Source organism: Heterodontus francisci, chromosome 4, assembly GCF_036365525.1.
Source record: "Heterodontus francisci isolate sHetFra1 chromosome 4, sHetFra1.hap1, whole genome shotgun sequence".
Taxonomy (NCBI): domain Eukaryota; kingdom Metazoa; phylum Chordata; class Chondrichthyes; order Heterodontiformes; family Heterodontidae; genus Heterodontus; species Heterodontus francisci.
Genome location: NC_090374.1, coordinates 47719637 through 47739812, shown reverse-complemented (window position 1 = coordinate 47739812; position 20176 = coordinate 47719637). Strand labels below are relative to the sequence as shown.

The 20176-nt window shown below is 42.2% G+C and overlaps 1 protein-coding gene across 3 annotated transcripts in view; it reads right to left on the bottom strand.

Moving 5' to 3' along the window:
- ap3b1a (adaptor related protein complex 3 subunit beta 1a) overlaps positions 1-20176 on the bottom strand; it is a 355948-nt gene that overhangs the window by 190630 nt on the left and 145142 nt on the right. For all 3 annotated transcript variants that reach the window (XM_068029475.1, XM_068029477.1, XM_068029476.1), the window contains exons 13-14: positions 19664-19796; positions 315-424 (exon numbers count right to left, since the gene is read on the bottom strand). In XM_068029475.1, coding sequence (XP_067885576.1) covers positions 315-424; positions 19664-19796 — 243 coding nt within the window. The remainder of the gene's footprint in view (positions 1-314; positions 425-19663; positions 19797-20176) is intronic.

Here is a 20176-nt window from a genome sequence, read left to right as displayed (position 1 = left end):
TCCATGAATCAGATGCATTAAGATAAAATATGAAAATCAATAAACGATGAATAAAATCACAAGCATTGGAAATATCAGGATATGGCTTATATCCAAATTAGTAGCATATGTTACTATACATTGAAATTTGTTGAGTTTACGATCAGGAAAGCATTTCCGATATGTCACATAGGCAAAAAGTGCATAAGTGGGAGAATACATTGTAATAATAGACCAGTAATAAAATACCAATATTCATGAGAAACTCTTGTCATTTGCGGTTAAAATGAACACACCTGTTTTTCTTTGACAGTTACTGCTTAATTGATACTTACTGTAATATTGTCCAGAAGCTTGGCCATATGTTTGATGATTTCACTATGCTGTGATGGTTGTGTCTGGAGGAGCTTCTTAATGACCACTACACTTTCTGCAACAACATTTTCTGTGGAATGAAAAGTAACACTTAAAATATGCAATTTATGAACATAAAACAACAGGCTTCAATACAATCAGTGAACAATTTACCACCATAAGACCTCTGCTGCTGCTAGTGACACTGCACATTTTGTCTTGAGGAAGTGAACTGCAATTGGACAACCAACATAGCTACAATTTCTAATTCAAAAATCATAACATTTATTGCCATGATTCATTTTCAAACTATAGCAAATCCTAAATCTGCATATTTTCTAGATATTTAGTCAGGGACATAAGCATCAAGGAAAATCAATCCACAGTTGATCCAAAGATGAGAGAACTGCTTTGCTCAAGAGGTGGGCTTGGGTTGGCAAAATGGCCTTTTCACAGCTTTAATTTTTGTTGCATCATGGTTCAGGTAGACAGTTGATATTTGAATACTAGCTCAACTCTTGAACCAGAGCAAGCAAATAGTAGAGTAAAAATTCCATCTCGTATTCAGGAAAGCAGAGCCTGCACTTACATGTTTACACGAGCTTTGTTTAGCTCCAGAAATTTCACTGCATTAGCTAAGAGTTTCTGAGATAATCAGCTAAATTCTATCAATGGAAACAAAGGATTTCAAAAGCTTGTCTTGCATCTCCTGCACTTATACTACAAGTGATGTGCATTGCAATAGCACTAGGCTACTTCTAAGTGTTAAGCTACCTATGGAAAAACTAAGAGATTGGCATGATTATACTATATATCTTGCATCAATCAAATGTGGCAAACCATTTGAAACAAAACAAGATGTTCGATGTACAAGAGCAAAAGCAACACATGTTGGGATATCAAGAAATTAATATCTAGCAACTTTCAATTATAAAATCACTTTTAATGCAGAAAGATGTCCCAAGAAGCTTCACAAAGGAGTATGGAAAAAATGGGATCCTAATTGAATAAATAAGGGAACACTGTATCCAGTGGCAGAAAGGTTGGTAACAAGAGGACACAGATTTGTGATTAGCAAAAGAACCAGAGGCAACATGAGGAAACTTTTTTTAAAAATACAGTTATTGTGATCTGGAATGCAATACATGAAGGGGTGGTGGAAGCGGATTCAACAGCAACTTTCAAAAGGGAATTAGACAAATACTTGAAGGGAAAAAAAATTACAGGACTATGGGGAAAGATCAGGTAGTGGGATTAATTGGATAACTCTACAAAAGAGCCAGCACAGGCCTCCTTCTGGGTTGCATCATTCTATGATTCTAAGCCAAAAAACAAAACATTAGAAGTGATCAAAATCTTATTGAAGAGGTGGGTTTTAAAGGCAGAAATTCTACAGGAAGGAGAGGGAGATGAAGAGTCATTAAAATAGACAAATCAAGAGGTGGGCAACATTAGAAGTAAAAGCCAACAGTCGCTGTGATGGCTAGGATCTGAGGTCATGTGATCAGCTCATAAATAAACTGTTAACGGTCTTGCAGCAGCTGAGGAGTGGGATGGGACTAATATGGAGTTTGAGACATGGATGGAAAACAGCGGTTTTGGTCTTCCTAATGTTTAGTCGGGGGAAAATTGCAGCTCATCTAAAACTGGATGCCAAACAAGCAGTGTGACAGCACACAGGTAGCGGAGGGGTCAACAGTGGTGAAGAGGTAGAGGTAGCTGTTAACAACGTCCAAGTGGAAGTGCGCGGATGCTGTTGTTGGGGAGCAGCATGGGGATGAGGCAGAACAGGGGACCAAGGTGAGAAGAATCTATTGGTACAGAAGCTTTAGCTAAGACTGGATAGCTTAGAGTAGAACCAAGCCAGGGCAAGACACCCAACAAGCTAGACAAGCAATGACGAATGATGTGCTCAAACTTGGATCAGCTAAAAATCTACTAAACTAGGCAAACAAAAAATTCCAATAGCAACCAGCATTTGCCATAGAATCATAAAACAGTACAGAACAGAAGGAAGCCATTTAGCTCATCAGCTCTACACTGGCTCTTTTTAAGAGCTATCCAGTTATTCCCACTCCCCAATCTTGCCCCATATCCCTGCAATATTTCTCTTCATAAAATATTAATTCATTTCTTTTTTGAAGGCTGCCATTGAAGAACACCCGAGGCACTTACTCGGGAAGAAAAGAGCACGAGCTGAGCCTTCACGGGAGAATTAAAACATGACTGAGGACTTGGTCAAAGATGAATTTTAAAGGAAACTTATAAAGAGAGAGAAAAGGGAAAACAAAAAGAGGTTTAGGGAGCAACTGAGAGTAAGGCGGGGTCATTGCAAGTGTTGCCACCAAATGTGGAGCAGGAGTAAAGATGTACAGAAGGCCAGAGTTAGAAGATTTCTGAACTGGGGTTGGTCAAGAGCTTGGAGGGATTTGTAGACAAAAGAAAGTAATTGTACACTTGACGTGTTGGGAGGCAGGTTTCCAGCATTAATCAGCAAGATTGGGAATAGTGGCCAAGTGGAACAGGATATGGCTAGTGATGTATTGAACAAAACTGGGTTTATGGGGCTGCAGGTTAGGAGCCTGATGAGTATGCTGAAGAAATCTAATCTGGATGTGGTAAAAGCTCAGGAAAATGTTTCAACAGAGAAACTGAAGAAAGGGCAGCTGAGGGCGATGTTGCATAGGTGGAACTAAGTAGTTTGGTGAAATACTGGATGTGGATTTTGAAACTCAGCTCTGGATGAATGAAACAGGAGGTTGCTAACCTCATCATCTAAAGCGGAACAGAGTTAGTGGCAAGGGAGCAGAGTTTTGGCAAGGGTTTTGCTCTTCCTTATATCCAATTTATGGAAATTATGGCACAATCCTATGTCATACAGGCAGTCAAACAGCACAGAAGTTGTTCAGAGGGAGAACTAGATGAGGTCAGTTTACAGATGACCAAGCAAAAACCAGCATCAAGAGGAAAAGGAGCTTGCCAAGGATCATTGCCTGGGGCACTGTGGAGGTGACAATGTGGCAAGAGGAAGAGAAACTACTGTTGGAGATACACTGCCTGTGTTTGAAACACAAAAGCAGTATGATGTAGGAGAGATGGAGGATAGCGTCAGCAGCGGTGGAAAGAGGTTAAAGAGTGGACCTGTGAGGGAGCTAGCTAGTCTGTGCGTTTTGAACGACAGCGTTCAAAAGAAAATCAAGTGCGACATCAGTGGGAAGCAGATAAGTGAAAGGACTTGGGCCCGGGTCAGGTTTGGGTTGGCTGTGGTCGGGTCGGGTTTTAATTTTGTACCCGAGCCAGTCTTTATTGTAGGTGGTGTAAAGACTGAAGGATTAGGAGGCAAGCTACTCATTGAAGAGTATTTAGCTTCTACCTTGCTGGTACAGATAAGCTACTGGTCAATTGGGACCCACAAGATAATGATCATGAGGGACATGATAATGCAACTGAAGGTGAATGATAAGACGACTAGGCCTTCTTTTCTTCGAGCTTGTGGATTATCTGGCACTTAAGTGTTGTTACCTGTCACTTCTCGGCCCAAGCTGGTAGTTATCAAGGTCCTACTATAGGTCGATCGGGGCTGTTTCATTATCAGAAGAGTTGTCAGTGGAGCTAAGCACTGTGGAATCATCAGCAAATAGCCCCACTCCTGACTTGTGATGGACGGAAAGTCTTTGAAGCAGCTGAAGATGATTTGGCTGAGGATGCTTTCCAAAGAGACTCCTGTAGTGATGTCTTGCTTCTGAAACTATCATTTTCCATTGCAATTAAAATGGTTTATTTCTTGGATTCTGCAATCTGTGTTCAAGCATTTTTCTAATGCTCTGAATATTGTACAGTTTTGTGTCTGCGTACAGACCACAATATGGCCTGTTAATAAAGTACGTGTTTCCTTGCACAGCCTACACTTCACTTCCAACACCAAGTGAAATGAGCACATGGATTTCTTGGTATTTATAATTCAGATATGGTCAACATTGCCGCAACCACCATTTGTATCTACGACCAAAATTTTACCCTGCTGCCTCTAGAGGGTTGGTAAAATCCCAGCCTACATTTCTCCCCACTGGCCCCTGACTACTGTCCAAATTCCTCCCCATTCACTTCAATTTCTTTTGCAACGTGCCATCACACTGCCCCCACCGCCACCCCACCCAGACTCTTTGAAGTTCACTGTCTGCTCCCTCGATCCTCTCTGTCCAGCTCCTAACTACTGAATTGCCCTTTTTATTCCCCCACCATGCAAAATTGCCTCCCTTTGTTCAGGCACTGAAGCAACTCCCTTTCAAACTCTCATCACTTCTCAAAAATTACACTCTTGATCTATCCAACCTCTCCAATTATCGCTTGATTTCAACCCTTTCTGTCCTTTTCAAAGTCCTTGGACACGCCAACAGTCAACACCATGGTTTGAATCCATTTTAATTAGTTTTTCACTTCAATCACCTGAAGGTTACCAAAGATATCTATGATTGCAACAGAAGGGTATAAATCCCTATTTGTCATCCTGTCTCCACGGTGTTGGACATCGTCAACCACATAATCATAGAGCCATTTACGGCACAAAAGGAGGCCAAACGGCCCATCAAGTCCATGCTGGCTCTCCACGGAGCTATCCAGTTAGTCTCAATCCCCGTGGCCCTGCAAGTCTATTTCTCTCAAGTGGCCATACAACTTTCTCTTGAAGTCATTGTCTCCGCTTCCACCACCCTCGTGGGCAGCGAGTTGCAGTCATTACCGCCTGCTGCGTAAAAGTAGTTCTTCCTTATATTCTCCCTGTATCTCTTGCCCAAAACCTTCAATCTGTGTCCCCTAATCCTTGTACCATTAGTTAATGGGAACAGTTTTTCAGTGTCTAACTTATCTAAGCTTGTCATAATTTTGTACTCATATTAAATCTCCCCTCAATCTCTTTTATTTTGAGAACAAATCCAGCTTTTCCAACCTAATCTTGTAATGAAAATCCTCCATCCTTCGAACTAATCTGGTAAAATCTCCTCTGCATCCTCAAGGAGCCTCACATCCATCCTGAGATGTGGTGACCAGAACTGGATGCAATAATCCAGTTGGGGCCTAACCAGAGCTTTATAAAGGTTCAGCATAACTTCCCTGCTTTTGTATTCAATACCTCTATTTATGAAGCCCAAGATCCCATATGCTTTACTAACCACTCTCTCAATATGTCCTGCCACCTTTAAAGATCGATGCACGTGCACCCCCAGGTCCCTCTGTTCCAGTACACTCTTTAGAACTGTGCCATTAAGTACATATTGCCTCCCACTAATCCTTCTGCCAAAAATCCATCACCTCACTCGTCAGTATTAAATTCCATCTTCAAGGACATCCTCCCTTTCCAACACTGCAATGTCTTCCCTAATCAGTACTACCACCCCACCCCCCTTTTTTCCTTCTCTATCCTTTCTGAGCACTTTATATCATTGTATATTAATTGCCCAGTCCTCGCCATTTTTAAGCCACATTTCTATTATTGCCATTACATCATATTCCCATACTGCTATCTGTGCTTGTAGCTCACCAACTATATTCACCGTACTTTGTGCATTTTCACACTTGCATTGTAATCCTGTCTATGCATTCCTCATAGTCCTTCTCAGGCCACTCCCACCAAATATGGAACGGCTCCCTTCTCTAGCATTGTCTAACGCGGTCACTCTGGTGCCCTCCCCTAATGCTTTACTATTTCCTACTCTAGTGCTATTAGCCTCTCCCAATTTTCTGTGCACCTTGGTGTTCCTCTCTTGTATTATCTCCTGGTTCCCACTCCCCTTCCAAGTTAGTTTAATTCCCCCCCCCAGTAGCACGAGCAAATCGCCCAGCAAGGAATTTGTCCCAGCTCTCTTCAGGTGTAATCTGTCCAACCTGTACATGCCCCATCTTCTCTAGAACTGGTGCCAGTGCTCCAGGAATCTAAAGCCCTCTCTCCTGTACCAATTTTGCAGCCACACATTCATCTGCTCTATTCTCCTATTTCTATTCTCACTTGTGCGTGGTACTGAGAAGTAATCCAGCGATTACTATTCGAGGTCCTACTTGCTAACTTCTTACCTAGCTCCCTAAACACACTCTGCAGGACCACTTCCTACTTATGTCGCTGGTACCAATGTGGACCACGACTGCTAGCTGTTCACCTTCCCCCCTCAGTGCTCTGCAGCCAGTGATATCCTTGACCCTGACATCAGGGAGGCAACACCATCCTGGATTCACTTCTGCAGCCACAGAAAAGCCGGTCTATTCCCTTAATTATTAAATTCCTATCACTATTGCTCGTCTTTGTGTTCCCCTGTGCAGCTGAGCCAGGCATGGTGACAAGACCTTGGCTCTGGCTGCACACCCCAAATGAACCATCACTTTTCTCAGTAATCAGAACTGAATACTGTTTGGAGAGATGCACTCAGGGGTCTCCTGTGTTACCTGTCTGTTCTTCTTGGCGGTCATCCATTCCCTCTCTCCTTGCATACTCTTAAGCTGTGGGCTATCCACATCTATAAATGTTCTAGCCACAAAGCTGTCATCCTCATGGAGGTGCCAGCTGTTCCTCAATTTCCGAAACCCGGAGCTCGAGCTGCTGCAACTGACTACACTTCCTGAAGATATGGATATCCACGACAAGGGAAGTGTCCTGGAGTTCCCATATGGCACAGGATGTGCACTGCACAGGTCGAAGCAACTCTGCCATTCCTCTATCTGTTGGAGAATAAACCTTGGTACATTTATAAACCCTGGTACTACTAATAAACCTTGCTGCTACTCATGCATACCTCGAGTTTCGAGGAAAAAAAAAGTAAAGAAAAAATACTCCCCACCCGACACAAATATCGTTCATCTGTTCCAGCAGCAGGCTATTCCTGCAGATGGAGTTGTGGGGAATCATGGGTAAGTCTGATCCCATGAATTCCCAAAAGCAGCACTGTCCAGCTCCACCCAAGCCCGAATGCTGGACTCGGAATATAGACCCGGCCTGAAACATGTAGTCGGGTCTCGTCGGGTTCGGGTCGGATAGTCAGGCCTTAACCTACAATGATCGTCAGGAGTATGACGGAATACTCACCAATTGCCCGGATCAGTACAGCTGCATCAGTCAAGAGGCTCAAGATAACATCCAGGGCTGAGCAGTTTCCTTCACTGGTGATCCTGCTACTGGACTCTATATTCATTTCCTGCATTATTTTTATTGCAATTTGCTCACCAGCAATCTCTACCACAAAGGAGGATGAGCAACAATGTCATGGGAACACCTCCAGATTTCCCTCCCAAGTTCCACAACATAGTGACTTTTGCTCATTGTTACTGGGTCAATATCCTGCAAGTCCCTACTTAACACCATTATGGTAGCACCATTTACAGCCAATGAAGTACTTTGGAAGCAGTTATTGTAGGAAATGCAGCACCAATTTGCTCACAGCAAACCCCCACAAACAGCAATGTGATAATGACCAGATAATCTGTTCTTGTGATGTTGATTGAGGGCTAAATATTGGACAAGACACCAGGGATAACACCCCTGCTCTTCTTCCAAACGACGTCACGGGATCTTACACGTCCACCTGAGAGAAGGAGAGAGGGCCTCAGTTTAACATCGCATCTGAAAGACGGCACCTCCGACAGTGCAGCACTTCCTCAGTACTGCACTGCAGCATCAGCCTTGATTTTTATGCTCAAGCCCTGGTGTGGGACTTGAACCCGAGCCTTGTGACCCAGAGGCAAGAATGCTGTGGCTGACAAAGAGAAATGAGATCAGCAATAGAAGCAACCTTGCCATTGTTATGCCCACTGCAAAAATGTAGAGATCAGAAAAAAATGTTCAAGCACTTGTTTGCTCACTTGTTTTGCGGTACAGTAGCATAGTGGTCATGGTACTATACTAATGATCCAGAGACTTGAGTTCAAATCCCACCGCAGCAGCCAGGGAATTAAAATTCAATTAATTAAGTCTGGAATAAACAGCTAGGCCACAAAACCACTTGATAGTTGTAAAAACCCATCTTGTTCACTAATGTCCTTTAGGGAAGGAAATCTGTCGTCCTTACCCTGTCCAGCCTACATGCAAGTCCAGACCACAGCAACATGGTTGACTCTTAACTGCCCTCTGAAATAGTGTTGCAAACTACTTAGTTGTATTCAAGGCAGCGACTCACCACCACCCTCTCAAGGGCAACTAGGAATGGACAATAAATGCAGGCCTTGACCTGGCCTTCCATGAAGGAAAAGAATAGTACTGGTATTGTCTTTCATGTAATTATTGTTCAACATCAACTTTATGTTGTCGAACCATACAACAAAATCTTAGTTCAAGTGTTCTGTGCAAGTTCCGATTTTGCTGGCTACACCAGTCTTCTCTGGTGTTAAATCATAGAGTCATAGAATGGTTACAGCACAGAAGTAGGCTAGTCAGCCTGCTGTGTCTGTGCCCGCTCTCTGTGGGAGGAATTTAGCTAATCCCACTCACCCACCTTTTTCCTGTTGCCCTGCTAATTTTTCCCCTCTTCAGATAAATATCCAATTCCTTTTTGAAAACCACACTTGAATCTGCCTCCACCACACTCCCAGGCAGCGCATTCCAGATCCCAACCACTGCGTGAAAAAGTTTTCCTCATGTCGCCTTTGGTTCTTTTGACAATCACTTTAAATCAGTGTCCTCTGGTTCTTGATCCTTCTGTCAATGGAACAGTTTCTCCCCATCTACTCCATCCAGACCCCTCATTATTTTGAACAATTCTATCAAATCTTTTGTCAACCTTCTCTTCTCGAAGAACAGCTCCAGCCTTTCAAACCAATCCACCTAACTGAAGTCCCTCACCCCTGGAAACATTCTCGTACGTTTCTTCTGCACCCTCTCTAATGCCTTCACATCCTTGCTAAAGTGTGGTGCCCAAAATTGGACACAGTACTCCGGTTGAATCAGTGTGAAATTTGGAAAACTGTTCCCCAATACTCATCTGATTATCAAGGAACATTTCATGATACAAATCATATGGGAAGTTCCTGATTTATCAGAAAAGTAGCACTCAAATCATATAAATGCTGTCAATATGTTTAAATTCTTACAGTATAGCACCCCTACAATTTCAATTCGACATGAAGGTTGAAAAGTAGTAGTGTTTAGCTGTAGCCTTCATAAAAAAGCACCATCACTTTCTAGTAGTAGAATATTGTCAATTCAACCCATCAGATTTTCTTTGTGACCTTGATAAACTGAAAAAAAAAATCACCACGAGGGATTGGTATGAAGCCTAGAAAAGACTAAAGTATTAGGGAATATCTAACGGTGTAATTAAGCTTTAGATTAATCCCCAAGACTTGCCTTTGTGATGCAGTCCAAGGAGCAAATGATAAAACCACCCTACTTTAGTTATTTTGCTGCAGGACTGAATGGTGTGTAATTTTCTGCTTCATCAGACCTGCATTTAAAACAATACATATGGTATAAATAAGGATAATGTCATTTTTGGGGTCAGATATTTTACAAGCTGTGCATATATATTTGCTCAAAGCCTTTATGAGATTTGCTCACTGTGCTTTTAAATTTTCCTGTATTGCACACAATTTCCCAATTCAAAAAGGAAATGAAAGCAACCTACTCCCACAGTTTGGCCTGGACTGCTTGATCACTACTGCAAGGGCACAGATATTGGTGCAATAGGCTAGTCTTTCAATCCATCCTCTGAGAAAATTCCTCAACACAACACTCTTCTACTAACACACCACATAGGGAATCAGCATTGTTTCGGGATAGATGCCAGTTGCTCCTTTTGCACATCCTGCATTTCACAATGTTGCGGAGTTGACAGACTAGATACCGGACCAGAGACACATGCAACAGCACTTAACGATACTTAAGTGAGAGCAAGGTGTGCAAGTAGCTTCCAGGTAGCTTTTGCAAGCGCCATTTTTGTATGCTGTATTGTAACAGACCAGAACACATACTCAAAAGACCATTGGTGGCTTGCATAAGTGTCTCCGATAATCCAATTCCAATGCACCTCATGTGGAAACTGGTCTCTCTTTGTATTGTAAAGACAAATTTCTCACCGTCACAAGATTAGAGTGTTAATATATGAGACACATTTGAGCGTATTATAAATCATGATTGCATGGGCTTGGCTCAATGGGCCAGTTTTTTTTCCCTCTCCATCTTTCTGATGTCCGTAGATTCTGATATGAACGCAGGTTAATTCAATTAATTAATTGAATTAATTCTTCCATGATAAAACAATCAGGAGGAGGCTGTAACATAGGATAAGGGTGGAGTCTTAGTCATTTACAGCACAGAAAGCCATTTGGCCCATTGGGTCCATGCCAGCTCTTCACGGAGCTATCCAGTCAGTCCCACTCTGCCGCTCGATTCCCATAGCTCTGCAAGTCCATTTCCCGCAAATGACCATCCAACCTCCTCTTGAACTCATGGATTGTCTCCGCTTCCACCGCCCTTGTGCGCAGCGAGTTCCAGGTCATTACCAAGAGCTGCTTAAAAGAAGTGCTCCCTCAAATTCCCCCTGCATCTTTTGCCCAAAACCTTAAATCTGTAGATTAGATTAGATTAGAGATACAGCACTGAAACAGGCCCTTCGGCCCACCGAGTCTGTGCCGAACATCAACCACCCATTTATACTAATCCTACACTAATCGCATATTCCTACCAAACATCCCCACCTGTCCCTATATTTCCCTACCACCTACCTATACTAGTGACAATTTATAATGGCCAATTTACCTATCAACCTGCAAGTCTTTTGGCTTGTGGGAGGAAACCGGAGCACCCGGAGAAAACCCACGCAGACACAGGGAGAACTTGCAAACTCCACACAGGCAGTACCCGGAATCGAACCGGGTCCCTGGAGCTGTATCCCCTAGCCCTTGTGCCATTTGTTAATGGAAACAGCTCTTCCTCATCTAACTTATCTAAGCCTGTCATAATCTTGTACGCTTCTATTAAAACTCCCCTCAATCTCCTTTGTTCTAAGGAAAACAACCCCAGCTTTTCCAACCTAACCTTGTAACTAAAATCCTCCATCCCTGGAACCATTCTGGCACATCTCCTCTGCACCCTCTCAAGGAGCCTCACATCCTTCTTGAAGTATGGTACCAGAACTAGAGGCCAAACACCAGATGGGAACTAACCAGAGCTTTGTAAAGATTCAGCATAACTTCCCTGCTCTTGTACACAATGCCTCTATTTATGAAGCCCAAGATCCCATATCCTTTCCTAGCCATTCTCTCAATATGTTCTGCCACCTTCAAAGATCGATGCACATGCACCCCCAGGTCCCTCAGTTTCTGCACACTCTTTAGAACTGTGCCATTAAGTATATATTGCCTCTTGCTCTTCCTTCTGTCAAAATGCATCACCTCACACTTCCCTGTATTAAATTCCCTCTGCTGCCCATTCCGCTAGCCTATCTATGTCCTGTTGCAGGCAGTTCATATCATCCTAACATAAAACAAAATACTGCAGATGCTGGAAATCTGAACTAAAAACACAATGTGCTGGAAATACTCAGGAGGTCAGGCAGTATTTGTGGTACAAATGCTGCCTGACCTGCTGAGTATTTCCAGTACTTTCTGTTTTTAGTTCATATCCTCCTCACTGTTTGCCACACCTCCAAGTTTGGTGTCATCAGCAAATTTTGAGATTCTACTCTGTATTCCAAGATTCAAGTCATTTATATATAGCAAAAAAAGTGGTCCCAGCACTGACCCTTGGGAACACCAATGTCTACCATCCTCCAGTCTGAGAAGCAACCATTTACTTCGACTCGCTGTTTCCTGTCCTTAAACCAATTTTTTATCCAATTGGACACTGACCCTCCTATCCATGAGCCTCAAGTTTGCTAACCAGCAGTTTATGTGGTACCTTATCAAATGCTTTTTTAAAATCCATATAAACAGCATTCCCTTCATCAACTTTCTCTGTTACTTCATCAAAAAATTCAATTAGATTAGTCAAGCATGATCTGTCTTTTAAATATCCATGCTCGCTATCCTTACTTAACTCAAACCTCTCCAAGTTCCTGTTGATTTTTTTCCCCCTGATTATTGTTTCTAAAACCTTACCCATCACTGATGTTAAACTGACTGGCCTGTAGTTGCTAGGACTGTCCTTACACTCTTTCTTGAATAAGGGTGTCACATTTGCCACTCTCCAATCCTCTGGCATCTCTCCCACACCCAGAGAAGATTTGGAAGATTATGGTAAGCCTTTCTGCTATCTCCATCCCCACTTCTTTTAGCAACTGAGATGCAAGCCATCCGGACCAGGTGATATATCTAACCTAAGCAGAGCCAGTGTTTTTAATACCTACCCACTCTCTATTTTTATCCTATCCATTGCCTCTACTCTCTCTGCTTCGAATGATAATTTTTCAGCTTCCATTTTCTTAATGAACACTGATACAAAGTATTCGTTAAGAATATTAGCCTTGCCCTGCACTTCTAAGCATATATTACCCTCCTTATCTCGAAATAGCCGACTCCACCTCTTACTGCTTGCTTACTATTTACATGCCTGTAGAAGATTTTTGGGATCTCTTTTATGTTCATCACCTAGACAAATCAGCCTGCGACAAACTGGTGCCCCTAACAATCTGGGACAATATGGGGTTCATCATCTCATTTTAGGTGCTTCCAGTAGGCAGCCACATGAGATGGTGGAAGAAACTGTATTTTTGCAAACACAGCATTGGGGCATGCCTGTTAGGGATCCACTTCAGGGAGGGAGGTAGTTTGCTTAATTGATAAGAGAATCAGTGAAAAAAACTACTAAATTTCTGTCGAGGGAGGAAAAAAAAAAAGAGACACTCAACTGGGAAAACAACTGCCAAGGGAGAAAGGATTGGAAGATCGGAAGAAGGAAGCTAACCAGGGCCAGATGATAGGAGGTATAAATAATTCTTCAGAAGACCAAAGAAAGTTGCAAAGGTGAGATGGGGAGGGGAATGGACTCAACAGTAACAGATGGAATTCAATGTTAATATGTGTGAGTTGATGCGCTGTAGTATAAAAAAGGACCAATTATAATCTGAATGGATCAGTGTAGTGCAAGAGTAGAGGGATTTGGGGTTACAGATTTAGAACCCATTCAAGGCATCACCTCAGCTTGATCAGACTGTAAAGAAAGCTAATGGAACTCTAGATTTTATCTCAAGAACTATAGAATATGAAAGCAAAGATGAAGTAAGGATGAGCCTATACAAAACCTCAATAAGGCCTCTGTTCGAGTACTATTTGTAGCAAGCACTCCATGCTATTGGAAAAATATTGAGGCTTTAATGAGGGTACAATGTCTATTATGAGGAAATATAAACAAAGTGAGTTTGAAGAAGGGAGTTTGGTAAGTGAGTTAATTTTAAGGGTTAATCTGTCAAGATTAGTTTTTGTTTTGTTTACATCTAGCAATTAATGGAAATTCCTGTTTCAGTTAAGAGGTAAGTTAGGTTTCTTGCAGTTTTAAACAGGGGTTTCTAACACTCAAGATTAGCTGTCGCTAATTAATTAGGTAGCTAGCTTAAACTGGTTTCTGAGCTTTAGCACAGCTGACACAGCATTGCTTTCAGAGTATCAATTCAGGGGACTCGCAGTGCTGCTTGTCTGCACTGAGTGATTCTTTAAGGCACAGAGTGTGAAGAAGGGAGTTTGGTAAGGAAGGGAACTATAAATTAAGAAAATAAGTTTGAGTGCACAGAGTTTAAAGTGGGAGCTTGGCATGTGAGGGAGGGTCTCATTTCTTCCCTTCTTTCTTCTACCTTTTTTCAGCCTCCAGGAGCTGCCTCTTGCTTAGGTAGAGGTGAGGAAGTTGATTGGCGAATAACTGGTAAGTTATTTTACTTCTCAGTGTAATAAAATGTTTTTAAAGTTATGTTATGGCAGGTCAGCTCGGCCAAGTGGAATGTACGTCCTGTGGTATGTGGGAAGTCATGGATGCACCACGTGTCCTAGACAAACACATCTGCAGGAAGTGTCACCGGCTGCAGAAGCTTGAGCTCCAGGTTTTGGAACTCGAGCGGCAGCTGGAGTCACTGTTGTGCATCCGTGAGGCAGAGGATGACGTGGATAGCACCTTTAGGGAGGTAGTCACCCCGCAGGTTTGCAGCATGCAGGTAGAGAGGGAATGGGTGACCGCCAGGAAGTCTAAGAGAACCAGGCAGGCAGTGCAGGAATCCCCCGAGTCTATCTTGCTTGCTAATCTGTTTTCCATGTTGGATACTGCTGAGAGCGATGGTTCCTCGGGGGAGTGCAGCCAGAGCAAAGTCCGTGGCACCATGGGTGGCTCAGCTGCACAGGAGGGGTGGAAAAAGAATGGAACAGCAATAGTGATAGGGGATTTGATAGTCAGGGGATCAGACAGACATTTCTGCAGCAGCAAACGTGACTCCAGGATGGTGTGCTGCCTCCCTGGTGCCAGGGTCAAGGATGTCACTCTGCGGCTGCAGGACATCCTTCTGGGGGAGGGTGAGCAGCCAGAGGTCATGGTCCACATTGGTACCAATGACGTAGGAAGGAAGAGGATGAGGTCCTGAAAGCAGATTTTAGGGAGTTAGGAAGGAAATTAAAAAGCAAGACCTCCAAAGCAGTAATTTCAGGATTACTCCCAGTGCCACGTGCGAGTGAGCATAGGAATAGGAGGACTGATCAATTGAACACGTGGCTGGAGAATTGGTGTAGGAGGAGGGGCATCAGATTTCTGAGGCATTGGGACCGGTGGGACCTGTACAAGATGGACAGGCTACACCTTAACAAGACCGGAACCAACATCCTTGCAGGGGGATTTGCTAGTGCTGTTGGGGAGGGTTTAAACTAGCTGTCAGGGGATTGGGAACCTGAGGGGTAGCTCAAATTTAAAGGAAGTAAAGCTGATAACAAGAGGTAGAAAAGTAGCAAATGACATTAGAAAGCAGGCGAAACAAAGGCGAGCATCAACTAGGTTTAAAATGCAGAATAATGTCAAGACAAGGTTAAGGGCACTCTACCTGAATACACGCAGCATTCGCAACATGGTAGATGACAAAGGCCCAAATAGAGGTAAATGGGTATGATCTAATTGCAGTATGATCGAACAACAGAAATGTGGCTACAAGGTGACCAAGACTGGGAACTGAATATTCAAGGATATTCGACATTTAGGAAGGATAGGCAAAAAGGAAAAGGAGGTGGTGTTGCACTGATAATAAGTGATGGGATTAGTACATTAGTAAGGGAAGATCTCAGATCGGAAGAACAAAATGTGGAATCTGTTTGGGTGAAGCAAAGAAACAGCAAAGGTCAACAAACATTGGGTCGGGGTTGTTTATAGGACACCAAATAGCAGTGGTAGAGTGGGCATGGCATTAATCAGCAGATTAGAGAAGCATGTAGCATGGGTAATACAGTAACCATGGGGGACTTCAGTCTGCAGATAGATTAGGTAAACCTAATCAGCACTAATGCTGTGGAGGATGAGTTTCTGGAGTGTGTTGGGGATGGTTTTCTAGAGCAGTATGTTGAGGAACCAACTAGAGTACAGGCTATTTTCGATCTAATATTATGCAATGAGAAAGGGCAAATTAATAATCTTCTTATAAAAAGAACCTTTAGGGATGAGTGACCATAATATGATAGAATTTTGCATTATGTTTGAAAGTGAGGTAGTTCAATCTGAAGCCAGGGTTTTAAATTCGAACACAGGAAATTATGAAGGTGTGAGGGGCAAATTGGCCGAGGTGGATTGGGAAAATACATTGGAAGGTATGACAATATATGGGCAATGGATAGTCTTTAAAGAAATATTACATAGCTTACAGCAACTATACATTCCTTCAAGGCACAAAAAACCCAAAACTAAAGGCAGTCAAACATGGATAATAAAGGAAGTTAAGGATTGTATAAGATTAAAAGAAAAGGCCTATATAAAAGTTGCCAGAAATAGCAGCAAACCTGATGATTTGGAGGATTTTAGAATACAGCAAAGGAGGACAAAGAAATTGATAAAAAAAGGAGAACAAAATATGAATGTAAGCTCGCAAATATAAAAACAGACTGTAAAAGCTTCTATAAGTACCTAAAAAGGAAATGTTTGGCTAAGACAAATGTAGGTCCATTACAGGCAGAGTCAGGAGAATTTATAATGGGGAATAGAGAAATGGCAGTGAAGCTAAATGATTACTTTGTGTCTGTCTTCACTAAGGAAGATACAAGAAATCTCCCAGAATTAGAGATCCAAGGGATTAGGGAGAATGAGGAATTGAAGAAAATTATTAGTAAAAAGATTGTATTGGAGAAATTAATGGGGCTGAAGGTTGATAAGTCCCCAGGACCTGATATTCTACAGCCCAGAGTATTGAAAGAGGTAGCGTTGGCAATAGTGGATGCATTGGTGATCATCTTCCAAAATTCTCTAGATTCTGGAGCAGTTACTGCAGATTGAAGGTCGCAAATGTCACCCCACTATTTAAGAAGGGCGGGAGAGAGCAAACAGGGAATTACAGACCTGTTAGCCTTACATCAGTTGTTGGAAAAATGCCAGGATCTATTCTAAAGGAGGTGATAAATGGGCACTTGCATAATAATGATTTGATTGGGCATAGTCAACATTGATGTATGAATGGGAAGTCATGTTTGACAAACCTGTTGGGAGTTTTTTTTGAGGATGTCACTAACAGAATTGATAAAGGGGCGTCGGTGGACGTGGTATACTTGGATTTTCAAAAGGCCTTTGATAAAGTCCCCCACAGGAGGTTGGTTAGCAAAATTAATGCACATGGGATAGGAGGTAATATACCGGCATGGATTAAGGATTGGTTAACAGGCAGAAAACAGACAGTAGAAATAAACGGGTCATTCTCACATTGGCAGGCTGTGACTAGTGGGGTACCGCAGGGATCGTCACAATATATATCAATGATTTGGATGTGGGGACCAAATGTAGTATTTACAAGCTCGCGGATGACACAAAACTAGGTGGGAATGTGTGTTGTGAAGATGATGCAAAGCGGCTTCAAAGGGTATTTGGACAGACTTAGTGAGTGGGCAAGAACGTGGTAGATGGATTATAATGTGGAAAAATGTGAGGTTATCCACTCTAGTAGGAGAAATAGATGTGCAGAGTATTTCTTACATGGTAAGAGATTAGAAAGTGTAGATGCACAAAGGGACCTGGGTGTCCTCGTCAATAAATCACTGAAAGCTAACATGCAGGTGCAGCAAGCAATTAAGAAGGCTAATGGTATGTTAGCCTTTATCGCAAGAGGATTTGAGTACAGGAGTAGTGAAGTCTTGCTTCAATTGTATAGAACCTTGGTTAGACTGCACTTGGAATACTGTGTGCAGTTTTGGTCCCCTTACCTTAGCAAGGATATTATTGCCATAGAGGGAGTGCAAAAAAGGTTCACCAGAATTGTTCCTGGGATGGCAGGACTGTCCTATGGAGAGAGATTGGGGAAACTGGGTCTGTATTCTCTAAAGTTTCAAAGAATGAGAGGCGATCTCATTGAAACCTACAAAATACATAAAGGGATAGATGCAGCTAAGATTTTTTTTCTGGTTGGGGAATCTAGAACCAGGGGACACCATTTCAAAATAAGGGGGAAGCCACTTGGGTGCGAGATGAGGAGAAATTTCTTTACTCAGAGGGTTGTGAATCTTTGGAATTCCCTACCCCAGAAGGCTGTGGAAGCTCAGACATTGAGTATGTTTAAAGCAGAGATTGACAGATTTCTAAATACAAATGATATAAGGGGATATGAGGATAGTGTGGGAAAAAGGCATTGAAGGGATGATCAGCCATGATCGTATTGAATATCGGAGTAGGCTCGAAGGGCTGAATGGCCTACTCCTGCTCCTATGTTCCTTCAGGAAGACTTGGAAAAAAAATGGTGTTTTTCGTTAGATCAATGTAATATATGGCAGATAAAATTGTGAAAGGATGGGATATGGTACACAGAAGCAAATAATTTTCAGTAGCTAGGGAGGTTGGGGTGGGGGGGGAGGGGGGAAAATGGTGTCAAGAACAAGGGACCACAGGTACAAGATTAAATGCAAGATACTTAGAACAGAAGGCGAGAGAAATGTCTTTTCAGAATTGTGGGGCTGTGGAAGTCACTTCGAGGGTTAATAGTTGAGGCAGAAACTGTGTCAACATTTAAGATTAAATTGCATAGATGAAGAAAAAGGCACTGAAGGGAAATGGGAACAGCCTGAGTAAATGTTATTACAAAATGAACTTGCATTTACATAGTGCCTTTTACCACCTCAAGATTTTCAAACAGCTTTATAGCCAATTAAGTGTAGTCACTGTTGTTCTGTAGAAAACACAGCAGCCAATATGCGCACAAGATTCCACACCAGCAATAAAATAAGCGACAAGATAATTTGTTTTATTAATGTTGGTCGAAGGACAAAGGTGAAAACTCCCCTCCTCTTCTTTGAATAATGCCATGGGATATTCAATGTCCATTCAAGAGGGCTGACAGAGCACCTCTTGTAGGGCAGTACTCCCTCAGTACTGCACTGAGGTCTCAGTATAGATGATGAGCTGAAGTCTCTGGAGTAGGACTTGAGCTCAACACCTTCTGAGACAACAGTGCTACCACTTAATCAAGGCAGGAACCTTGTTCACATAGAGGGTAAACACAGACACGGACTGGTTGGGCCAAATGACCTGTTGCAGGTTTGTAGCATATGTATTTTTATGAAAACTCAGTGTGATGCAGAGAAAAGGCTGACCAAAATACAGCATTGTGTAGTCCACTAAATAGGATAGATAGTGCAGTTTATTTTCTTTAAAACAATGCAAAAATGATAGCAGTTAAAAAGGTGAAATTTGATTTAACTGTTACAGATCCTCAGTGATTGTGCAGAGTAATATCAAGCACCTCAACAATTCACATTATCTCCCACCTCACTCAATGGTTTATCGGTGCGCTTTTCACAAGATTTGACTCGTGCATAAGGGCATGTGCAGGATTAGGCAATTCATCGAGCATGGGAGTCTCCTGATTAAACTGCTTGGGTCATGGTATTATGCGTCTAAATATTGGATAGCAAAAATAAACTTCTGATCATGAAGGATGCAGATCAGCATATGGGAGACACCAGTTATCCTAACTGGAGACAGTAGCCAGCTAACATGAAATTTCCATTGATTAAAATCAGTCAAAAAATATCAGGTCACAATATCACTGTAATGAACAACGAATTCTTCTAAGAAAATGGTCCAGCTCATTACTTTAATGAAAAAGCCCCCTTTCCAAAATGTATAATTAGTTCGCTCAAAAGAATGAGCTTTTTAAAAACCAATTGTAAACATGCAATACACAATGAAAAAAGTAACATGCTTTACCATCTCTGTTGGACAGTAGATACACCAACCCATTAAGACACGTATCTGTAACTTCAGAAATATTGGTGGCACATCTTCCAATTGCCTGAATTGTAGCTGCAGCAAATTGCTTGTCTTGACTTTTCACATAGGTCTGAGCATGAAGAGAAATAGGGAAAAGAAAAATCAAGTTACTTTGATGTTATCAGTGCACAGCACCACACACCCCATTCCCAACCACAAAAAATGTTATCTAGAAAGTGCAGGGTTTTGAAAATTCAGTGTTCTGCTCAATTATTAACTTCCATATACAAATTTAGATGCTATAACTTGGTAATGTACTAAGTGATCATGTGAAATACAGTATTTAAAAACATCCAAGGTAGATAACCAAGAAAAACAAGAGAAATGCATTGACACACTGCCACCATGTGGCAAGATGTGGTCTCTCACCTGCAATTTCCTGTTCTCAGGCCATCTATGGAGGCAATGAGCAGAAGAAGTGTGATACTTAATCTTATTTAACCCCATCTG